The sequence below is a fragment of the Typopeltis vanoorti genome, chromosome 9 (genome assembly GCF_054136105.1).
Source record: "Typopeltis vanoorti isolate ZY-2024b chromosome 9, IOZ_Tvanoo_1.0, whole genome shotgun sequence".
NCBI lineage: Eukaryota > Metazoa > Arthropoda > Arachnida > Uropygi > Thelyphonidae > Typopeltis > Typopeltis vanoorti.
In genome coordinates, this window is record NC_143557.1 from 28,270,673 (window position 1) to 28,296,940 (window position 26,268).

The 26,268-nt window shown below is 32.8% G+C and overlaps 1 protein-coding gene across 1 annotated transcript in view; it reads left to right on the forward strand.

The window, feature by feature from the left end:
• Positions 1-26,268, forward strand: part of LOC150102940 (glutamate receptor ionotropic, NMDA 2B-like) — a 275,940-nt gene that overhangs the window by 71,935 nt on the left and 177,737 nt on the right. The window contains exon 6 of the mRNA XM_090398014.1: positions 19,474-19,600. Coding sequence (XP_090254140.1) covers positions 19,474-19,600 — 127 coding nt within the window. The remainder of the gene's footprint in view (positions 1-19,473; positions 19,601-26,268) is intronic.

The following is a 26,268-nucleotide window of genomic DNA, read 5'->3' on the forward strand; positions in this document are numbered from 1 at the left end:
CACTTTGAGAAACATTGACATAGAGTTTAGTGGATGTGCATGCACTGCCATCGAGATCACAGCTGTGTCCAGTTCGTTTAAACTTTCCAATTGTTGTCGCAGCTGTGAACGGTGATAAATTTCTGCCGTTAAATTTTCTCTAAATTTCTTGGCAAATTATGGCTGAAAAACTTCGGCATTGTTACAATTCGGTATTGCATACAAGCTACGTGTGATTGCGTATGCTAAAGAACATGGAAACGAGGCTGCAGAGAGGCATTTCAGACCAACCCCAGAAAATGATAAGAACTTGGTTGAATCAGGAAGATGATTTAAAAAAAGCAACTCACAGTAAATATAACCTATGAAGTTGAACTGCAGAATGGCCAGAACTTGAGGCACAACTGAATACTTGGATTTAGACCAGACAGAAAAGCGGGACTTTCAGTGTCTTCAAAAATGATTATTCATCAAGCGAACGTGATTCCCACTGACAAATGGATCACCAACTTTACTGGATCACCATCAAGGTGTTCAAGATTCATGAAGAGAAACCAGCTATTTATGCAGACTAAAACAAAAATATCACAAAAGATGCCAGCTGAATACGAAGAAAAATAATTGAATTTCATCGATTCGTCATTAACGCAAGGAAACGAGAAAAATTTGAAGTTGCACAAATAGGAAACAAGGACGAGGTTCCGCTGCCTTTTGATGTGCCCTCAAACAAAATTGTAGACTCCAAGGGCACTAAAAGTGTTACTATTAAAACTTCCGGGCACGAAAAAACTCGTTACGTGGTTGTTTTATCCTGCTGTGCTGATGGGACAAATTGCCGCCACTATTGATTTTTAAAAGGAAGACGCTACCCGAAGAAAAACTGCTTAAAGGAGTGTTTGTACATCTTCACGCAAAAGGTGGATGGATGGAGGAGGAATGAAGTTATGGATAGACAAAATTTGGTCTATGCACCCTGGTGGACTGTTGAAGAAGCCTGCCATTTCACACAACAGACGATGTTACAAATAAACTCAAGGAATTGAAAACTCAGTTAGCTGTAATTCCAGGAGGTCTAACTAGTCAACTTCAACCTTTAGATATCATCTGTATTAATAAACCATTTAAGGGATTTACGAAGGAGTAGTGGAAGAGCTGGACGCAGTCTTCAGATTTTGAGGTTACGCCATCAGGGAGAAGGAAGAGGGCTAGCATTGTGCAAGTTTGTGAGTGGGTCAAAGCTTAATGGGATGCTGTGAAAACTGAGACAGTGGTTAAATCAAGTGTGGAATTAGTAATGCACTGGATGGTACAGAGGACAATTTGTTTTATGAGAATTCAGATTCTGATTTAGAAGAGGTTTCAAGTATCATTTCATTTAGCTCCGGAGATGAATTTCTTGGTTTTGACGATTAAAAGGTGGGTATGTTTTCCTAGTTAGATTAGGTATTTGTTAAAAGTAGACCTATTTATTACTTTATATTTGAAATAGTTTAAATTCATTATAATATTCAGTGATAAAAATTTTTTCCTTAAAAATGTATACAAAAAAAGGGGGGGGGTGTGCTATACAGCGGTGCATCTTATACGTCAACAAATACGGTATATGATGGTGTCAAACCTCAAACCTTTTTTTCCATGGCTCAGACATATTTTATTCTATATTCATTTTCTAATTATGATTAATATTTTATTCATAATTCATCCGAATATTTTGATTTGTCTGAAATTAAGATCTTAAAGTTCAATAAATAAATAAATGAACAAATCCTGTGTAAATTCACTGTGATTTCAAAAGTGATCTTACATAAATATCCATAAAGCATCAACGACACTGTTCGTTCTTTTAAGTTTACACATTTATTTCACAGATATTATTTACATTTCTTTCCAGAATGGGACATCTAGGAACTATAGAGGTTTTCTGAATATTCCAAATTGCTGATTTTAAACATATATTCACAGCACAAAATACACAAACACAAGATCTGAAGTACAGTTGACTCTTTTATCATTATAGGTTACTGGGGCATTTCGTTTTTCCTTCACTCATGCTTATGATTTTTTTAACACACTTCTGGAGTTTCTTTGTTTACCCAGAAATTTTGTACGTAGTCAAGAAATTCTAATAATAATTAGATTTACTTAGAGTCTTCCAGAATGACTCTTCTTAATGCGAACAGATATTCCAAAATTAGTTGAATCAAAGCATATATCCACACAACACCACAACACAAACACACAAGTTTGAAAAAACGAAATTTCTGTAAATAATCAGAAAAGCTAGTTTACTCTTGTTCCCTTCGCTTTTCTGTCTGTTTGATAGTCCATTAATTCCTTCCCATTGGGGTCATACTATGTTTTTATTGCCACGGGGGTGAGTAAGGTCTCAAACTGTCTTTTCCTGACTAATATATCTGCCATCGATAGCTAATTTCGCATCAATGCGGATTTTTTTTTATATGGTTCTTTTTTTTATTTTTTTTCAAATGATTCATTGTTTTTCTTTTAATTGTTTTAGTTTTAAAATTCAGTTAACTACATATTAATAGCAGAATAAATGAGTAAATTAAATAAATAAACATGTGTGTGAATTTATTTTCCCCAATTGTAGATATTTCATGTGTTATCTTAACCTGAATCATTTACTGTCGCAATTTGTCGTACCTAAGTGAGAAATCGTGTGTTTAGTTTAGAACTCTTAGTTCCCATGGGTAGTTGCAACTGCAGTAATTAATGCTTATATTTTATTTTATTTTTAAGCCAATACATATATTTCTAATCAGAATAACAGCAAAAAAATTAATAATTATCCTTTATTCACAATTAATTTTACCTTCAATTCCTTGTGCTCTTAATCTATTTCTGTAACTGAAATTTATTTAATTTATTTATTTTTCTTCAGCATTAGCAAGTTAATTAACGGATATTGAGACAAAGAAGGTTTTTAACTATATGTTAGCATTTTCTTTAAGAAACTTTTATTTTTTGCCAGCACAACAAATAAAAAGTTATTTCTTATCATTTCAAGTGAATATTACTTCAGTAGTATTCTGTACTTTGTAATTAGTTTAATTTCCATGTTATCAATTTCCAATCATTTAAAGCTTTAGGCTATATGATGTGTTTACATGAACGTACAATGCATACTCCCTTTTGATGTTTGTGTGGCGTAATCTTATGATGACACGATCGTTCTATTAGAGATTATCAGTTTGGGGTTTGAGTATGTGAATGAAATGTTTACACATAACTCAAACAAGGTTAATAGGTAGCATTAGACAATTTTGTAATCACCAAATTCTAACAGTCACACTTTAATTCCAAACGATGATCATATATACTAGTCTGTTGGAGACATCTACAGATATTGTCACTATTTAATTCATTTGTACTTTATCCATTTCCAAACTATTGACTTTGTTTGAGTTATGTGTAAACATTTCATTCACATACTCAAACCCAAAACTGATGATCTCTAATAGAGATGGTGTCATCATAAGAACACACCGCACAAACATCAAAATGGAGTATACATTGTACGCTTATGTAAAGATATCATATAGTCTAAAGTTTTAAATGATTGGAAATTGGTAACATGGAAATTAAACTAATTACAAAGTACAGATTACTACTAAGCTAATATTTATTTGAAATGATAAGAAATAAATTAAAATTTGAAATGATAAGGTAAAATTAACAGTCAGAGAAGAACAATCGGTTATTTATTTATTTATTTATTTATTTTTTGATCAGTTATTCTGATTAGAATTATTTGTGTTGTTTTAAAAAATAAAATTTAAGCATTAATTTATACAGTAACAATTACCCATGGGAATGAAGAGATCCAACCTATAAACACGATTTCTCACCAAGGTACAACAAATTGTGACTGAAATGAATCACGTTAAGATAACACATGGAATATCAACAATTTTGGGAAATTAAGTTCATACACACATTCATTAATTTATTTTACGTATTTATTCTGGTAATAATATGTAGTTAACTGAATTCTAAAAGTAAAATATAAAAAAATCCACATTGATGCGAAATTACCTATCGCTGACAGATATATCAGTCAGGAAAAGACAGTTTGAGCTTACACTCACCACCATGAGAATAAGAGCATAGTATGACCCCAATGTGAAGGAATTAATGGACTACCAAAAGGACACAAAATCTAAGGGAACAAAAGTAAACTAGATTTTCAGGTTAATTACAGAAATTTCGTTCTTTCAAGCTTGTGTGTGTGTGTGTGTGTGTGTGTGTGTGTGTGTGTGTGTGTGTGTGTGTGTGTGTGTGTGTGTGTGTGTGTGTGTGTGTGTGTGTGTGTGTGTGTGTGTGTGTGTGTGTGTGTGTGTGTGTGTGTGTGTGTGTGTGTGTGTGTGTGTGTATGTGTTGTGCTATGCTGAGGATATTTGCTTTAATTCAACTAATTTTGATATATCTATTTGCATTAAGAAGAGTCATTCTGGGAAGACTGCAAGTAAATTTAAATTATCATTAGAATTTCTAGAATACATACAAAAGTTCTCGGTAAGCAAAGAAACTCCAGAAGTGCATTAAAAAAAGCATAGCCATGAGTGATGGAAAAATGAAATGCCCCAAGTAACCTATAATGATAAAAGAGTCAATTGTACTTCAGATCTTGTGTATGTGTGTTTTGTGTGGTGAATATATGTTTAAAATCAGCAATTTGGAATATTCAGAAAACCTCGATAGTTCCAAGATGTCCCATTCTGGAAAGAAATATAAGTAATATCTGTGAAATTAATGTGTCAACTTAAAAGAATAAACAGTTTCATTGATGTGTTATGCATATTTAAGTAAGATCACTTTTGAAATCACAGTGAATTCACACACGATTTGTTTATTTATTTATTTATTGAACTTTAAGATCTTAATTTTAGACAATTCAAAATCAAAAGACAATTCAAATCAAAATTAGTATGAATTATGAATAAAATATGAATTCGAATTAAAATATGAATATAGAATAAAATATGTCTGAGCTATGGAAAAAAAAAGTGAGATTTTGAGGGACCGCAGCATATAATTACATTATTCAGAAAAGCCTAAACGATGCCGCCACTAGACTCTACTATACTCTAAGAATTCATATAGTCTTTAGAATATGAATATAGAATAAATTATGTATGAGCTATGGAAAAAAGTGTGTCTTTGAGGGACAAGAGCATACAATTAAATTGTTCAGAAAAAAAATCTAAACGCTACCGCCATATCGACTCTGCTCTACTCTAAGAATTCCCATAACCTTTAGCAGGAAAGAAATACCACCAAATATATTGGAAAATTTGTACTGCCATCTATAGACAACCAAACACAAAACTTGATGAAAATAACGGATGTTTGTCACCCTGGGAAATTTCAAGATATCTTATCATTAATCATCACTCATAATGCCATATGCAAACCATTTACTTATCTACAACTCATAACAACACACATCCATGACACAGACATCGCTTCCCCATCTCCCTTTTCCATTCAAAACAATAAAGTAACTTATTTACAACTAACAAATTACGTCATGTATCTTCATCTGAGACCAACAGATATCCACGACACGATTCCTTATCTTATCTTGATCTTGATCTTGTTCAAAGTGCCCCACCAATCACAATACGAATCCTTTTCTCCAACCATCACCCATAATTCCATATGCGAACAATACAAACAACGTGACATCACACACACACACACACAGATGGTCCCCGGAAAAATTACAAACATTCCAAACTCATGTTGCCACACATACAATGATGTCATCATCTGAACAGCCAATCACGACATGATTCCTTATCTTTTCTTGATGTTGTCAGAAGTGGCTCCCATAGAAAAATTCCAAACATTCCAAACTCATGACGTCATGCACACAATGAGGTCATCATCTCAACAACCAATCACGTCACGATTCCTTATCTTATCTTGATGTTGATCTTGCCCGAAGTTGCTCCCATACTACTAACCTATGAAAGTTTCGTAAGTTGACCAGAGAGCACGTGGGAGTACATTCCTTGGCATCCCCAAATTCCCTTAGGGTGGACTATTTAAAAGACATAGGTGCTACACAAGTGTCTATATATTCGCCTTTTATTAGTCCATTTCGTTAAAGCTTCATTGGCATGAAGAGAACCAATCTGTTTCAAAATGGTTGGGTTTCTTCAGATACCAGCCAGAAACTTTGATGCACTAATAAAAGGCAAATATATACACCCTTGTGTAGTGCCTATGTCTTTTAAGGAGTCCACACTAAAGACTACTTAAAATGCACATTTCTCTTACATTTCATATTCCTCAGAACTCAACGAGAGATGTTGCTCTCTTAAGGTTTCCCTTAAGGTAATAATTTGAGTCTCCATGTTTGATGTTTTCCTGTATGGTTTCTGTCAGGGACCTTGTCACTGAATGCTTTTGAAGAGATTTTGCTCAGTAGTAGATTGAGCCTGTCACTGAGTGGAACCATTGCTGATTTGGACGGTCTTTCGGTCACTAATTTGGAGTGGTCTCGGGGATCGCCTAATTTTTAGAGTGGCGTTTACTTATACAGTGTCTTCCGATCTGGCTCCCCAGAGGGGGCTTAATATTACAGGGAAGTGAGTAGAGAGTTTTGCATTAAGAGAGCAATTTCATCATTTCTGGGGATGTTTTCTGTCATAGTGCCTGTAATATAAAGTAGTTCTGCTCAGTGTTAGGGTGAGCCTGACAATGAGTGGAATGAACTCGGAGTTGGACGAATCTTTGTACACTCTTAGGGAGTGGCATGAGGGATAGCAGCATTTTTAGAGAAGCTCATTACTTACACAATAGGAAAGCATTTTGAGTATCCAGCATTGGTGCTTTCTGATGGCCTATATGTGGGCCTAGTCAGTGATGCTTTTTCCTTATAATATGAGCGGTTCTGCTTACTGGTAGGGTGAGCCTTTGACTGAGTGAAACCAACACTGCATTGGATGATCATTCGGTCACTTGTTTAGAGTGATCTGGGGATCCCCTAATTTTTAGAAAGGACTTTACTTATATAACCCAATTTACTTCTTCCGGATCGGGCTCTGGCTGAGGGGGGAACTTAAGATTTTGGTGGAGTGAGTGGAGAATTTTGCCTTGGGTCTCTGGGTGATTGGCATTTTCTGGCAGGGTCTCTATTGGGACTGTATCAGGGGGGTGCTTTACCCTGGAATATGAGCTGTTCTGCTCACTGAGTGGAGCCAACGCTGCGTTGGACGATTCTTCGTTTACTCATAGAAAGTAGTCTGGGATATCGCCTAATATTTAAAGAGGCACTTTACTTATAAAGTGCCTGGTCTATGAGGAAAACCAACCAGTTAGAAACAGCTCTCGGGCCAGTGAAACTAGCCTGACAGCTGTTTATCAAATTTGACTAAGAGAAAGCAAATATATATATTGAGTAGTGGTCTGTTCACTCTGAACAAGATCAAGTTCAAGATAAGAAATATATACAGGTTTGCACAAGAATAATGTTTAACTTGCCAAATATTTCGGTCTGAATATTACAGACCGTCTTCAGTAGATACATAGGAATAGTTTTATAAAACAAAGTAGAATACGAACAATTGATCATTAACACATAGAACGAGCAGCGTGATGTTATATCGCTAGGTATTAGAAGAGTAAACATTTTTAAAGTCATAATTAAAGATATTAATTCAGAAATTCATGTATTATTCTTAAATAACATTAGACCAATATAGGAAATTTACAAAAAAAAAATTATTGAGTTATCCTGATTAAACTTTCCCAAATTTTTGATATAGATATACAGACATTATGATTCAAGTAAAACGTTGAAATAAGGCTTCCACACTTTCTGTAAATAAATGTTCAAATTTGTAGTGACATCTGTTTGTAGGAGGAGAGTCTTGGACCAAAATATGTTTTGGCTTGTTTCTAATCCATGCTGAGCTATGCATTCCTTAAGAAACAATAGTCACCTCATCATTACTAAAGCTGACAAGGGGAAAGTGACAGTAATTATGGACTATTCAACCTATAGAAGAAAACTTTCCCTTTTACTTCGAGATCGCTCAACATACCAAAAACTCAATAACGATCCAACCAACAGACAACTGAAGATATTAAATTCCATGCTAGATGAGGTCATGAGTTTGGATGTAGACACTATTGAAAGACAAAAAACTCATTTTGCAAGGCCTCCCAGGTTTTATGGTCTACCAAAAATACACAAGACAGATATTCCTCTTCGCCCTATAGTGGATTTATTGATTCTCCTACTTATCGCATAGGCAAATATCTATCTAAAGTATTGAAATCACACATTGGCAACTCATTCTCTTTTTTGAAAAACTCTTCTGATTTCTTAAATAAATTGAAAAACATCACTTGACAACCTACAGATCTTATGGTTATCTTTGATATAGAATCTTTATATACGAATGTACCTCTCAAAGAGACTTTAGAATTACTTGCTGACATCTTCCCACAAGATATTATAAGATTATTTGATTTCGTAATGCACTCTGGATATTTCTTATGTCAAAACAAATTTTACAACCAAGAGGAAGGAACAGCCATGGAAGTCCACTCTCTACTGCTCTTGCCAACTTTTATTTAGAACATCTAGAAGAAGTCCTGTTCTCATTTGTATTCCCTCATCCATCCTTTTGGGTTAGATATATAGACGACATCTTTGCTGCATGGCCTCACAACAGAGACTCCTTACCTTCCTTTTTAAGCAGTATCAATTCCTTACATCCTCGTATAAAGATTACCATGGAAATTGAAAAAGATAACTTGTTGTCTTTTTCAATTTCCATGGTAATTTTCCTTTTTTATTATCCTTTTTAGATTATTCTTTTTAGACGTCCTTCTCATCCGTTCACCTTCTGGTATTCTTACAACAACAGTTTACAGGAAACCAACTTTCACAGGTCGTTATATTCAAAAAGAATCTGCTCATCATCCTTGTCAAAAAACAGGAATCATAAAATGTTTAATCCGACGAGCCAAAAATAACTGATCAACCTCTATTACAGAAAGATCTTTCGACTATCAAACATCACATGAAACAAAATGGCTTCTCCGAAAAGAGTAAACAACATCTTTTCGATTCTTATAATCTAACAGAGAACAGCAAAGATTCAATACGTCGAGTTCCAATTCCTTAGATTTCTGGGATTTCAGAACAAATTTCAAGAATTCTGAAGAAATATGATTTAACAGCCACTTATACACCTATTAACAAATTATCCACATTTTCCTTCATCTAAAGATAAGCGATCAAACCTCTCTCTACCTGATGTGTATCAAGTTCCTTGTAATTGTAATCTTTCCTACTTTGGACAAACTGGATGTTCTATAGAAAAAAGTATTCATCAATTCAACACAACAAACCTGGGAAATCTGGATTAGATCAGCATGGATTAGAAACAAGCCACAACATCCTTTGGTCCAAGACTCTCCTCCAACACAGATGTCGTTACAAATGTGAACGTTTATTTAAAGATAGTGTGGAGGCCTTACTTCAACGTCCTAACTTGAATCGTAATGACTGTATATCTATATCAAAAATTTGGGAAAGTTTAATCAGGATTAAACTTTCCCAAATTAATTTTTTCCAACTTAATTTTTTTTTGTAAATTCCCTATATCAGTATAATGTTATTTAAGATTATTATATGAATTTACGAATTAATTTCTTTAATTATGACTTTAAAATGTTTACTCTTCTAATACTTATGACATCACACGGCTCGCTCTATGTGTGAATAATCAATTGTTCGTAATACACTTTGTTTTTTAAAACTATTCTATGTAGCTACTGAAGATGGTCTGTGATATTTGGACCGAAATATTTTGCAAATTAAACATTATTCTTGTGCAAACGTGTATATATTTCTAATCATTATGTCACAAGTGCCATTAAAAACTCAAAGATCAAGATAAGCGAAGAATTCGTGCCGTGACTGGTCATACACTTTGAATAAGATCAAGAACAAGATAAGGATTCATGCCGTGATTGGTGGAATACTCTGAACACGATCAAGATCAAGATAAGATAATGATTCGTGAGGTCATTGTTTGCTAAGATCAGTGACATCATGAGTATCAAATGCTTGGAATTATGCTGGGGGAACATATGCGAGTGACATCACGTTGTGCCTTTTGGTTAATGTATGGAATTCTGGATAATTGTTCGCGTATAGAATTGTGGGTGTGGTTAGAAATAAGATCGAGTGTGGAATCCTTGGAATTTCCCTTGGGGACACATGTGTCAGTGATCACGTTGTGTGCTTTGGTTCGTGTATGGAATTCTGGGATGTGGCTGCATTTGTCATTGATATGAGATAGCTTTTTGTTCACATGTGGTATTATGGGATTAGAGATTGAAATTCTGGGAGGATATTTGGCCAAATGTTAGGGTGTTTGGCGCAAATGTGGGACTGTGGGAAAATATTTGTCAATATACCAGTAGACATTTTCTAAAATAATCAGTTACTGGCTATCACTGGTGTCCCCCCCTAATTTTTTTCTTTCATGTTTATATTTTCTAAAATAATTAACTATTGGATATCAATAGTGTCCCCCTCCCCCTTCAAACAGACACACAAACACTTTTTCCTTTCATGTTTACATTTTCTAAAATAATTAATTGCTGGATATCAGAGGTGTTCCCCTCACCCCCAATCAAAAACACACACATATTTTTTTTTCTTTCATGTTCACATTTTTAAAATAATTAATTACCAGAATCCCAGTTTTACTGTTTTTTTCCTTTCACGTTTTTGTTGTGAATAGGTTGTAGTTAGACATTTTCTAAAATAATTAATTACAGACTATTAGTGGTGGTCCCCATATCTCCCTCAAACATACATTTTTTTCTTTCATGATCACATTTTCTAAAACTAATTAATGTTACCTTTATTACTAATTCTTAGCAGAATAAATATTTTTTAAATATGGAGAACACATCAACAATACCTTAATTGATCATTTAAGTTTACAAATGCATATTTATTTGAATGAGATATTATTTACAAGTATATTCACAATGAAAAATTAAAACATGTTATTACCTAGAAATATTTCACAGGATTTGGATCTCTTGTAATTTTCCTGAAGAAAGAAAAATTCCAAAGGGTTTTGGGTTCACTCCTTTTTTTTACGTTACAGGATACATCAAACAGTATAGTACAGCACCACTCACACACACGCACACAAAGACAATCTGCAGCCTGAAAGAACGAATAGCAGTAAATCAAAAGGCATGTAATCAGTAAAATCAGTAAAATCAAAACTGAAAAGGCACGTGATTATTTTTCCTTATAGGTTTCTGTTCAATGTGACATCATTGAGTTGAAGTGAAAAAGGTACGTTATTGTTGTGGGTATGTGCGTCTTCCTGTGTGTGGAATTCTGGGTGATGATTAGAGTATGTAATCCTGACAAGTGAGATGAGTTTGTTTTTTTGTTCGAGTGCGGTATTATGGTTTTTTCCCTTTCCCGGCATTAATTTCACAGTAGTGATTTTTTTAACTCAAATAAATAACTATTTATTTGAGTTAAAAAACTAAATATCAGGTCTGGTACTACAATTTCAACTTAATTCCTCTGTTACAACTTCCAAAGATTATACTTTAGACTATCATATTTTTCTTTTGCTTTAGAAAGTGTTGACTGTATGGAAATGAGACAAACAAGCATTGGATGTAAAGTTTCCACTATCCCCTTCTGTTAATTTTCACACGGTGGTCTGACAGATTGCACTAAGACTTCATAATTTACACTGGTAAATTTTTTTCACATTTTTCACTAAACAGAAATTAAGACTATAAACTTAACAAGTGTCTTAAAGTAGGGATACCATATTTCTTAAAAACAATATGCGAAATCAATGTCGACCATAAAAAAAAATAATTGTAAAGAAAATAAAATGTTTACCTTCAAATAAATATTTACGATCATGGCAAGCAAGAAATTCATCAACTTTTCAAAATTTTGACATTGACACCCATATGGTTTTCATCATTTGGAATACTGTACCCAAAAATTTGCATCACTCGATGCGGGCTTTCTACAGGGTGTCCCAAAATTCACGCAATATTTAAATTTAACGCCATTTGTGCGGTAAAGTGTTGCCAACGAGAAAAAAAAGACAGCGTGACAGCTGACAGTTCAGGGTTATTAAAAATGACCACACACAGCGAAGAGAGTTCGTTGAATGGATTATGGAACAACAACAAGTGGATGATTATTTTTCGAAAAATCATCTTCCGCGATGAGGCTCATTTTCATCTTGATGGCTTCGTTAATCGACAAAATTGTCGCATTTGGGGTTCAGAAAATCCACGAGTGATTGTTGAGAAACAAATGCATCCACAACGTGTCACTGGCTGGTGCGAATTTTGGGCTGGATGCACCATCGGTCCATTCTTCTTCGAAAATGCTGCTGGTAAGGCAATAACAGTTAATGGTGCTCGCTATCGCGACATTATAATCCAGTTTTTTGTGCCTAAATTGCAAGATATGGATGTGCACGACATGTGATTTCAACAAGACGGTGCCACATGCCATACAGCCTGAGAAACAATTCAATTACTGCATGAGTCATTTCCTGGTCATGTAATTTCCCGTTTTGGTGATCAGAACTGGCCGCTCAGATCATGTGACTTAACGCTGTTGGACTTTTTTCTTTGGGGTTTTTTGAAGTCTAAGATTTATGCCAACAAGCCCACACCTTGAAGGAGGAAATTGAGCGCTGGATCAACGAAATTCAGCCACATTTATGCAAAAGAATCATGGAAAATTTCGACAAAGGAGTGCATATGTGCCAGCAAAGCCATGGAGGCCATTTACCTGTATGCTACTCCATGCAACCCTATACTGTATACTTTATGAATCAATAAGAAATTGCAATTTTTAATTAAAAACCTGTGTTTTCTATCAAAATTACTTCTTGCGTGAATTTTGGAACACCCTGTATATACTTCTATATATTTTTTTCAACTAGATTGGTTGTTTTTCTCTATTTTACTTTAAACCTTGCAGTAGTATTTTTATAAGTGAAACCTCAGCAAAGAGTTGTGTATTTCAACAATTGATTTTTCCGAAGTCGAGATGTGGAATTAACAAATTCTGAGAATGCATCAGCATATGACCACTGAAGCTCAAAATCCTGACTTCACTGTATTCATGAAAACTGCTCTGTAGCTTTTAGCCTGCTTTCCCACATTTCTTAATAATAGATAGATTTCTCAAAAAAATTCAAAGTATGCTTTTCAAAATAATCTGCTTTTTATGTATATTTCATTGACATACTGAAACTGCTTTTTGCACTCGTATTTTTTTTTCACATTGATAACTAAACAGAAATTAAGACTTAAACTTAACAAGTGTCTGAAAGTAGAGTTACCATATTTCTTGAAAACGATATGCGACATCAATGTCGAGCATAAACAAAAATAAAATTTTTACTTTCAAATAAATATTTTTGATCACAGCAAACAAGAAATTCATGAGCTTTTCAAACTTTTGACATTCACACCCATATTGTTTTCATCATTTGGAATACCCAACCTGTAAATTTGCATCACCCAATATGGGCTTTCGATATGCTTCTCTATATTTTTTTTTCAATTTTCTTGGTTGGTTTTCTCTATTTTACTTTAAAAATTCAAAATATGCTTTTCAAAATCTACTTCTTTATGTCTAATTAATTGACATACAGAAATTGCTTTTGCTTGCAAAATTGTTGGGAAGAACTTGTTGTTTATTCTGGCTATTAATTTTACCTCCGATTCCTTGTGCTTCAAAGGATATTAGATTAAATAAAATTTCTGTAGTTGAAATTCAATTTAATTTAATTTAATTTTTTTTCAAAAATGTCGTATCTGTCTTTAACTTTAGTAAGTTTAACTAAAGAATATGAGACAAACAAGGTTTGGACTCTGCATTAGCATTTTCTTATTAGAAACTTCTTTTGCAGCACAATTAATAGTTATTTCTTATTATTTCAAATGAATGTTAGCTCTGTAGTATACTTTGTTAATTTCTATGTTAAAAAGTTCCAAACATTTAAAACCTTAAAGTGAGTGCAAAAGTGAACGGTGTCTAATCATGACTCATATCCTCCCTTTTGATGTTTATTTGTGGTCCTTCTGTAATGCTAATGACACCAACATTGTAATTGAGATTATCAGTTCTGTTTTTCAGTATATGGACAATATGTTTACAGATAACACAAACAATGTTAATATGTATCATTAGACAATTTTTTAAAATAATTAATAACAGCATAACAGCTTTCCCCAGTTTTTCCAATTCCAGGCATTAATTTCACCAGAGTGATATTATTTATTTATTTTTTTAGATTTACTTTTCTTGTGTTATGATGTATTATGATCTGTTAATGATTCTGCTTAAAGAAATTTTTGTCACCGATTTTTACATATATAGTCTTTGTGAAGATGTAGTTTTCTAGGCCTTAAAAGTTCATTACTTTTTACGAAAGTAACTAATAATTCTCTAATTAATTGTTTTTGATTTTTTACAATAATTAAACAGAATTGCATTAAGATATAAAGTTATGGTTTTATATATCAAGTTCTAAACAGAATAACTGAGAAAAATTTCACTGTGAAAAACACATCAACAACACAAAACTTTTGTTCATTTAAGTTTACAAATGCACATTTTATTTTGCTGAAATATTATTTATAACTATATTCACAGAGAAAAATTCGAACATATAATTACCTACAAATATTTCACAAGATTAATTTACACACTGAACATTTTCCAATGAGTTTCAATAAAGAAAATGTGCATTACTTACTGTTTCTTGATTACATTACATCAAATTATCTGGTCACACAAAAGATTCTTAAGATCGGACACCATAGAAAATGCAGCTCCATACATCTGATAAGATGTTAGCCTAGATATGACACTCTGATTCCCTAAACTTTTCATGTGTTCCTTTGTCATGAGATACACACAAGCAGTCTTTGTATAATGTTCGTAAATGTCCCAAAATATAGAATCTTCATCGAATTGAATATAATCTTGATGGTCTAATGTTACCATTGAGGAATGTAGATGGTTAGCGATAATTTTTCCCATTATGTAAATACATGGTAATTCAGTTTCCAAAAATAGTAAATGATTATCAAAGTAGTAGATTTTTGGTGAAATTCCCTCAGCTTCTTCACAATTAACAGAGAAAAAGTTACTTCCACCAGCTCCTTTATCATCGACAATTAGTTCACTATCATGGCATTTGAGAATATAACAGTATCGGAAGTCTAATTCATAGTCTACTCTTCTTTGCAAGTAGGCGAGGATATCAGACCACTTCCTGATTAACTTTTCCCAAGTGGTCCTGAATAATCCCATCACAATGTACGTATCTTCTAAAATAATAATCGGTTTTCATCCAATATTGACAAACAGTTCCCCATAGTTCCACAATCGAGCCAAACACTCCAACACTTGACCAAATATCCTTCCAGAATTTCAATCTCTAATCATTACCCATAATACGACATGCAAACAAAAAACTCATCTCATGTGAATGACAAACACAGCCACATCCCAGAATTCCATGCTCTGACCATTACCCACAAGTACAAAGTCAAACCAAACACACAATGGGACATCACTTATCTAATATTTATCTTACTACAACTCAATCTTGTCAGAATTCCATACTCTAACCATTACCTGGAATTCGATATGTGAACGTGACATGCAACGTGATGTCACTGACATGTGTCCCTCAGGGAAATTCCAAGGATTCCATACTCTGTCTTATCTCTAACCATCACTCACAATTCCATATGTGAACAATTACCCAGAATTCCATACACAAATCAAAACACAGAATGTAACGTCACTGGCAGATGTGGCCCCCAGCAAAATTCCAAACATTCCATACTCATGATATCATGAATCCTTATCTTTTCTTGATCTTAATCTTCTTCACAATGACCGGACTACTATTATAGACGATTGGGAAACACCTATGTTTTCTAAGTAGTTTCTGCTAAGGCAACACGTGAATGCTAGTGATTGTATCCTGTAAGCTCTCTGGTTAACTTATTTTTAAGAAATTTGCATAGTTTCTATATTCGGCTTCGAAATAATGCTGGATATAACATTCACTTTACTTATATAATTATATTCCTTTTTCATACAACATTGGCATCGATATTATACAAACATACTGTTTGCATAATTTATAATAACATTTTTTTACATTATATTTTCATTTTACATAGCAATATTATCACGTTATATTTTAGTATATTATATCATAATATTCTTATGTTCTTACGTTTTAAATAGTAATATTATGAGGTTAGTTGATAACTTTACGTATACTGCATATTCATACACATTTATATTGTATATACCAATACATTTCATATATGTATACGTTACATATCTATATTCATATAGTAAGTACAATAAACTTACCAAGACATATAATGTTTATTTTATTATCTTTCGAAGCCAATGTTTGGGTAATATGAAGATGTTTTAGGTGCCATTCGAGTATACTAATAGTTTTTATAGAATTGGGCTACTTTAATATCAAGCATTGTTTTATTCAGCACCATGCTGGGTGTTGAATGAAAGGACCATATAGCTCTCTTTTAGGACAGCATATGATATTATGTTGTTTATATTGTATGGACGCTTATTTAATAAGCCTGGTATTCAGAATTTACAGGTTGCTTTTCTATATGCATTATTATGCAAGTGTATGGTAAGAAATTAGAATTGCAATGAACAAATGGGAGTCTTGCTGATGTGCGAATGTGAGAGTGTTAGACAATTGCAAAAGCCTGAAAGCATACTCATGTGTCTTTGATGCTTGACTTTATACGTATTTTGAAATAAACGTCTCTATATACTCGTTAACCATATCGAAATTGTTAGCAAGTCGAGCAACTTTGCTTTACAGTAAGTGAATTCTTTCGTTTATCTTATTTTATTCAAGTTTTTAATTAAAAAAAATATATATATATGATGATTAATTTCCTTTAATCCATACGGATGGAAAGGGAAGCTATGCTACCATACTAGGGAAGTGACTATGAGCAAGGTGGTTTCCCGTTGTATTCCTTGCCGTACTATATCCTATGGCTGTATCCTGTGTGTTCACGGGTCCGGTTTGCCCGACTGTGGGATGAAAACCCCCAGGATAAACTGGGGGAAAAACTCTACTGTCCACAACCAAGACTGGCTAACTTGGCTATGGCTGAGGAAGATCTTTCAGCTCTTCACGTCTCTAACGGGAATCGAACCTAGGATACTACTTCTCCAGGCATATGGTTGTGAAGCGCACAGCCACTAAGCTCTCTCTCGTCTGAACATAGCTAACGGGAGATTTCTGTAAGTGAGCACAGAGTAGTAAAACTACATCACTTCACTTGCATGGATAGCTGTGTAGAAATTATATATATATATTTTTTATTTTTATTTTTTTAATATTATTTTTTTAAAGGAATTGAATGACAAAAACCGAATAAAAAGGAAAAATGTTTAATAGTATAAAACGACTACTTTTGGGTTTTTACAGCCTTATTCAGGTGTTTTAATAAAAGGAAAAAACCTTAAACATTGAAGATAAAACACCGTGAATAGCACAGGAAAGTCTGCTTTCGATGACGTATGGTAGTTGCTTTTCAGATAATCCAATTGTTTACATCTCGTTTACTCTAGTCTCTTTTAAGTTATTGTATTTTAACACGTGAAGTCGATGACAATATTCTGATAGAAAATCTGAAAAAAATGCAGCTATACAAAATTTTACTCTCTTATTACAAACCTACCATTTACAACATGATACTTGAATATTTCAAAAATTATATTGTGACCAGTTCTTTTAATCTATCTCGACATGCACCATTTTTCTTTCACTTTTTTGTAAGTTTTGTCTTATAAGCCTGAAGAAAGTAATTTTTTGGCTAACAAAATTCGTTGATTTTACTTTTTTTTGTTTTTACATTCCTTCTGTCCCTCTTTTAACTACAATGATTTAATTAGTAAAACGTATTTTTTTCCTTAAAGAAACTCTAAATTTATATAAGCACAAATAGGTACATATGAATCTAACTAAATATTCAAATACATATTAAGTATAAGTTGAATATACAAATTTAAATATAAGTATTAAAATACATATTAGTATTTTATAATTTTATAAAATACTAATACATATATTAACTTATACTAAATAAGTATTCATTGTTATCACAGTATACCAGAGATTTTCTTTCATTACTATACAAAATCGTTCATGGAAATAAACAAAAATAAATAAACAATACTAGTTGTTAATTTGAAACAAATAAATTTGTTTTCATTCTTACATTTTTAGTTGGAGAATTCTCTCTCTCTCAAAAAAAAAAAAAAAAACTGTTTACTACAGTAATTGGCTTCATAGTTACATACGCTGTAGATTTAACAAACCAGCTGCACTTAATTGTAACTTAATTGTAACTGCTAACAATCAAATTACATCTGCACTTAAAATCTTGAATGTATGCTTGAATGGATCATCCAATGAAGATAATTACTGGAAATGACTCCAAATGATTGATCCAAATAGTTTCTGTCAAAAGCTTCTCTTTTACTAGTTAAAAATAAATCCTTGTGCACTCTAGATGAGTAAATCTCCCTTAAATCAAACACATTAATCAATAAGTAAATAAACTTTACCTGAATATTCTGGAATTATTCCTTCATTCATCAAGACCTCATCGATATGAAATACAAGCGTGTTGGTAGCTTTGTTAGGCTGGCGGTTGAAATTCCACCATGATTTGATAGTTTATGTCTTTAGGTTATAGACAATATTTTCAGTTAAACTCCTGCATGATGCGATCTTGGGCCTATCAGTCATATTCTGAATTCTTCTCATATGATGCAATCATGTTGAACACGTACACATACTGTACACCCAATCGCAATTGATTATCGCAACGGTAATAGGCATCCTAGAATTAATATTGCTATATATTTAATTTTAGCATATGTAAGCTTTTAATTCTTAACCGAATAGAGTCATATAAATAATTCATATTAATGAAATAAGAGTTTCATGGGTTTAAGAGTGCAACGGTAATAGGCATCCTAGAATTAATATTGCTATATATTTAATTTTAGCATATGTAAGCTTTTAATTCTTAACCGAATAGAGTCATATAAATAATTCATATTAATGAAATAAGAGTTTCATGGGTTTGATTTATGTAACAGGTTTTATAGGGCAGTGTATATTAATCATATCTCATGAGATGATGACTACGTAGTGAAGACATCATGTGTCGGAAATATATCCATAATGAATTAAATGTGGGATTAACATAGTAAAAATTATTACATAATGATAAATATAAGATTTATTAATTATACATTTAACAGATAAATTAGGAGTCTTTCTGGATAAAAATCGTGAGATCTTTTCATTTTAACAATGCCATCCTCAGGTATTTGAGGAATGTGAACTTTGAAAGAAAACAAGAAAAGTCGAAGGTGGAATTCCATCCTGATGGAACATTAAAGTCTGTTGAATTAGATATCAGCAATCTGGATAACGAAAGACATTGGGTTAAGGTAAGTTAATCACAATTTTTATTTAAAATAAAGATTATTGCACTAATATGGTGTGTAAATGAAAATGCTGAATGTGTGATTAATGTTTTATAGGTTTCGTCATGTTTAAAATCAGCAGAATGTACTGAGGGTGTCTTTGTAAATGTTGCTAAGGAAATTCAAAATTCCAAAGAGGAAACAAAAAAAAACCTACTTTTTTGGAAAGTCATTAACTTTCCAAGAAATATGTGCTTCCTTTGAATTACGAATATACCAGAAGCAAGGTAGTGTGATTATGAATGTAATCAGATTTTCTCCAACTTGAAATATAAAATAATATATGTGTGGCAGTATATCTCATTACAGTCATCAATATCTGTGTTTGGACACCGATTTGCATTAAAATAAGTTGTAATTTTATATGCAAATAGTATAGATGAATTACAAGGTCGTGACGTTTTAGTTTGAAAATGCATCTTCTAAATTAAGTAGAGTAAATAAATAAATAAAAAGTAAGAATCAAATATTTATTTTATCGATGAGAACTTTACTAAATTGACAAAAAAACTGAATATTACAAAGTTCTCACCTTTTCCTTATAATATGAACAATTTTGAAGATAATACATACTGACATCGTGCAAGTATTAGAATTATGTATGACTGCAGTGGTATTTGTTGTTTCTTCGGTATATCGCTGCACGATATTCACATTTTGTTGTAATTACTTCAGTATATCTGCAGTAATAAAGTTCATGGTCACATGTACGCTGTTATTATTTCAAATCTACTTTCTAAACGAAAATAAACAATAATACATCTTTAAAAAAATAAAACCAAGACCACCAAGAAACAAACTCAAAAAACTTTTCATCAAGGGAATTAATTCTGACTCACCCTACACAAGTACGAAAACTCAGACATTCAAAAAGAGCAAAAGGAAATATTGAAATTGACTCTCAAAACTTAATCCATGAAACATTACTTCCATAAAAAACCACACCGACGCCACTGAGCAAGACAGACATGATTGCAGGAGAGTGAAAAAATGATTCTCTCCCTTGTATAAAATTAGGAAATAATACCCACATTGAATTTTATTTTAGCTCTACTGAAGAGAAACGCATCATTGCTACATGAATATATCGATGTTTAAAAAAACAAAACTGCATGTTCTTAATTTATCATGTTACAAAATGTAATAAAATACTGCGTATCTTTTCCACAAAATCCTTCTTCATAACTACTACAGTGACTGACTATTTAGAAGTATACTTCAAATTTCAATTAGGAATAATATTTGCATACTTTGTGAATTCTCATCCCTGCTTTTCTGTCATATGTACTCGCACTTCCTTGGATGTCTTTTAGTAGTAGACGTATTGGTGGGTACCTCCACTCTCTCTCGTCTCGACTGAGCTAAAGGGAGATTTCTGAAAGTGAGCAAAGAGTAGTAAAACTACGTCACTTCACTTGCATGGATAGCTGTGTAGAAATAATTTATCACCCACCTGCTGCTTTACATGGCACTATCCCTCTTTGGATCATCTTTTAACAGCTAATGTAGTTTTGTCTACATGTTTGGACAAGCAAAACTTCTCCAATATGGGGAGAAAGCGTTATTCCAAGCTATTAATATAAATTGTTTTTTTTTGTGTGTGTGTGCTCATTAATTTGTTCACTTTGATAAGTAAAATGAATTGCACTTTATTTTCCAAAAAAGTCAATATTTCTGATTAGTAGGTTACTACACAATTGAAAGGACTCTTTTTTATTGTAATCATTTTTTATAACTATTTCGCTTGTGATTTTACTTTAAAAATTTCACAGCAAACGAAATTCCATTGTTGCGCCAGATGGTTTATTTTAGATATATTTTTTATGAAGAGGTTAATGGATACCCAATTCGAAAAGTAACTACTCTTCACCTTCCCGTGTGAAGATTGAGTAGAAAAATGTCTATTTCATGCTTTTTTGTTCCTGTAATGTGTGTTTAGTTTTCCTTTTTTTTCCTGTTGTAATTTGAACTTAGTTCTGTATTTTCCACTGTTTAATTTCTTGCATAAGTTCGGCCATCAATGTTACAATATAAAATCATTAAATACTCAAGAAATTAAAAACCAGTGGATCTGATCGTGAATAAAATATATAAAACTTATAATTGAATATTCAATCCCACAGGCAGAAAAATCTTCAAGACAACAATGAAAGTTAGAAAGAACTAAACCATCTTTTGGAAGAAATGCAAAACCCAAGAGTGATGTTTGTTTATCCAAATCATCAGTGCAGTTCTAATTGAGCATTAAAATAAACAAAGAAAAATATATTTAAAAACAAAAATAATTAACCATCCCTTTCAAAAAAAGCAAAAGAACAACACACTCACTCAAACCAAAACATAAAGAACAAACTCTAGCGCAAATGAAAACCCAACTATTCTCCCACCACACAAAAAGATTATACTTATTAAACCATCTTCCGCAAGAAATGCAAAAGCCAAAAATGATATTTGTTTTACCAAAACATCAATTCAGTCTAACTGGGTATTAAAATAACTAAACATGAATGTATGTACGAAAAAAAAGTAACTAACTCATTCCCTACAAAAACATGAGACTTGATAATAGATAGACTTGATATTTAATACCGACTTGAACCACAACATAAAGAAACAACATTAACACAACTACTCACCCAACTATTCTCCCGAGACACGAGAGGAAATACCTAGGGGACAACGAACACGTACCTCTCTCAGCCTATCACCTCTTTACCTTTCCCACTTCTCTGATCTTCCCCCTTCCTTTACCAATTCCTCTCCAGACGACAGGATGGTACCTACAGACAACAAACACGCATTCTCTCTGAACACGTCAGCGAACAACTGGCCCTCCTCATATCCCCAAGTGGTGATAAATTCGGTTTAAAGTGCCACCATATCTTCTTGCATGAAATATTAAAAAAATCAGATAACGCATTTTTATTCCCGTATAGGGAGTAGGCGTGGCCGTTTTAGCCTTATCTGACTTTTGCAGACTGAGTGGACAGTTCAATCTCCACAGGTACCCAATCAGAGATAGCTGGCCCAAGACTATCATTAATTAAGCGGTATGCAGTGCAGAGATGGCTCAACAAGTGTCACCATCTCGTGGTCCCTAACCCTAACACAATATTTTTAATGTATGAAATAATGTGGGTTCTACCGTCGATTTTCTTGAGTTTACGGGACGAAAAACCACAGTTTCTGGGAGAAAAAATCTGCTTACCCGTGACAGAGATCGATTAACTCGGGAACAGGTCGAAAAAGGCTTAGAAAAATTTATTCTTGTTGCCGACTAGAGATTCGAAAGCAAGTCTTCCTTCGTGCGATCAAGTACTGTGGTGTGCATAAAACTTGTCTCTGTCTTAAATCCCACCAGAATGATTCCCCCAGCTCCAAATGTGATCTGTTAAATTTCATATGAGCAGTGCATTTGCTCATCAGAAAAAAAAGTATAATGCACTGAATTCCATTTAGTGTAAAGAAGTATGCATATTTGAATGTTTTCCCCACCTGGGAAAAGGGGCTTTCATATCACTGTTCACTAACCAACATATTATAATAACCCACGTTTTGTCTCTTGCCCACAATGACACCTGTTTCAGTTCATTTGATATAGCTATGCATTTTCATTGTGATATTCGTTTCTAGTATTAGCGTTTCTTCTTCATAGATGTTCTCATATTCATACTTCCAAGTTTAACATTTGCTTCCCTTGTCTCATTTAATTTCGTAAGAGATCCAATATTATGGAAAGATAGCAGATCTAATTTTGGTAATTTTGCTTAGTTGGTTGTCTTTCATTTTTTGTGATATTCCTCTGTTGATTGCAATTTTTTTGCTAATATTCTCAGTGAATATTCCTTTTCCAATTAAGTTTACTTTTCACGAATAGCAAATACCACATGATTCTTATTAAACATGCCATTCCGTTCACAGTAAATCTATGATAATAGTATATAGTCAGCAGCTTGTAGATTCGTTAAATGTCTAATGCAGGGGGTGACCGACGTCTTACATTCCATATTCCAATTTTTTCATATATCTGTTCACATATATGAACAATGCACAGCAGTTTTCCTGATGGATTTGCTATAAAGAAAAAACTCATTTCCCCAGTGTTCATTGGAATCATGCTGATTATCACTTCTGTTTTTGTTTTGATCATTTTCTTTTGAACTGTAAAGAATGGTTCTAAATGTAGAAACAAGGCTAAATTTTCGCAAACGATAAAGAAAACACGCTTCTGTAGTGCATGAGTATCAATTGTAAACTAACTGACAAAAACCTGTGATGTACTGCGTAAGAGTCGGTAACTCTTGACAACTCAGGATCTAACAAGTGAATGTGTAAAGCATGTGCACAAAACAATTAAATCGCTAAAATTCTTTACGTTATAATATTTATTATAATATATACTTAATCTCATCTCGTCTTCCTTTTCCCTTGCGGTGTCGAGGGTTTATTAATCATCGGACCTCAAACCTTTCAGAGGATAAGGTGGTCAGCCTACGCGCGGTGTATCATATATCAGTAGTGTTGAGTTCTCAAGGCCGGTTTGCCAGTCATGCGAGATAATTAAAATTTTACTACCCAATTTGGTATAGCATAACTATAACTTCCACTGAAAAATTAATATGAAAAAAATGCATATTAATTTTATCATATTTTCTCATATGTATTTTTGTTCTTTTTCTACAGTGTTTAGCAAATACCCATCCGTTTTGCCTCTGAAAATATTTCAGACATGAAAAAATAAATAAGGAATCAGCAAAGAGCAAGTACCCATTATTTAAAGACTTGCTTCATTTTTGTTTTCCTTTTTTGTTTTTCAAAATTTGAAATTATAATTAAAAAAAATGTCATTTTCCCCAGAAACATGAGCTGTAAGTGAGATCTTTTGTTTTCAGTGGAGCTTTGCTCATCTGAAATAGTTTAATAAAAGGAAGCGCTTTTTTCCTCTTTTCAGTGTATAAACAAATGCGCTATGAAGATCCCCAACATGCTATTCCCACTTATTTGCAACTGATTTGACAAATCGATGAATGTTCATTTGTTTTTCAAGGTTGTGAATTCTTATTGCATATATTAGGTGCATTGCCAGAGTCTCTTTTGTTTCATATATTCACAATCAGCAAATAGTAGCTTTATTTCTTTACGTGAGTATTCATAGCGATGCAATGCTTTTCTTAAAACTTTTTCTTGTCTGCATCTTATTGTTATTATTATGGCTACTCATATTGGAACCGGCTATAATATTTAAACATCTTTCTTGTAGTATGATGGACAAGATATTCTTCAGCAATGCACGTTGAATTATTTTATTTATAGTGTTTCTTTGCAAACTGTAGATCAACAATAAGAGCCATGACTCACCCACTTTATGAAATATATTTAAATAGTAAAGACTTTAAATGATCATTTCAGATGGTTCACGGATATATAAAATTTACTTCGAAATACTTTATACTAAAAGAATAATGTTTTCAACGAAGAAGTTCAAAATAGCGTAAAATGTCAGTTAAGGAGATATTTCCATGTATCTGTTTCTTTTTAATATGATTTCCATTCATTTATTTGAAAGATCGGAAATTTATATTACTTTTGTCTCGGATAGCTAAGAATTAGATAATTAGAAGTCCTCCACTATTGACTAAACAAGGAACTTTTTCAAGATACTTTAAGACTGTAATAAGAAAAGTAATTATAGTTATATATTTCAGTTTAAATATGCTTAGTCGATTCGAATAGTTGTTCAAGAGATACTGGATCAAAAGTTTTGAAACATCCACTGCTGCTTAATGCGCATTTTTAAGAAATGTTCAGACTATTTTCCAGCCGGCTGCCGGATACACATTTTCTTACAAGTCCAATGTTCCAAGAAAGGATTAATAATTCCAGTCATCTGAGCCAAAACTAAGACTGTTCTCCTAGGCCTGATCATAAGTGTGATGTTAGAATATTGATCTGGAAATAGAAGGGAGTTTTTCTTTTTTTAAATTCAATATTAACTTAATTCTGTTATTTGCATTATTTCAAAGTGCATTTTCAAATCAAATGTTAGATTTTGAATCAGTCAGTTATCTTGAGAATTCCTAATTATGATTCTAATAAATTTTAGAAACAAATGCCAACGATAATAAAGAATGCACCATTAACAAATGACAAGAATTTATTATAGTGCATTGTTATTTAAAAAAGCATACTTTTTACCTTTAATTCGTATATTATAAATAGAATGACACCTGCTGGTGACGAAAAGTGACTTATAAAAGTTTCTCTCTCTCTCTCTCTCTAGAGTTCTGGATTATCTTACTCTCAGCTCACCAATGGCAATGACATAATTTATGGATTAAATATTCCATGGTTTTAAGATATATTAAAATTTACTTATACGAGTTTAATGAAATACGAACTTAATAATAACTCCTCTTAATATTTTCAAAATGTTGTAGAAAACTTTGCGTTCATGTCTTACCTCTTATTGAGGTAAATAATATAAGATTTTTAGAAATGTTATTCCTACAAAGCGAAGTCATCCATAATTTCTGCATATTTCTGGAGCTATATGAAACTTTTATTGGTTTCACACATTTAGATAAGCAACTTTATTTTTGACACTTTTTCCAGAAATTTGTGTGCGTGCGTGC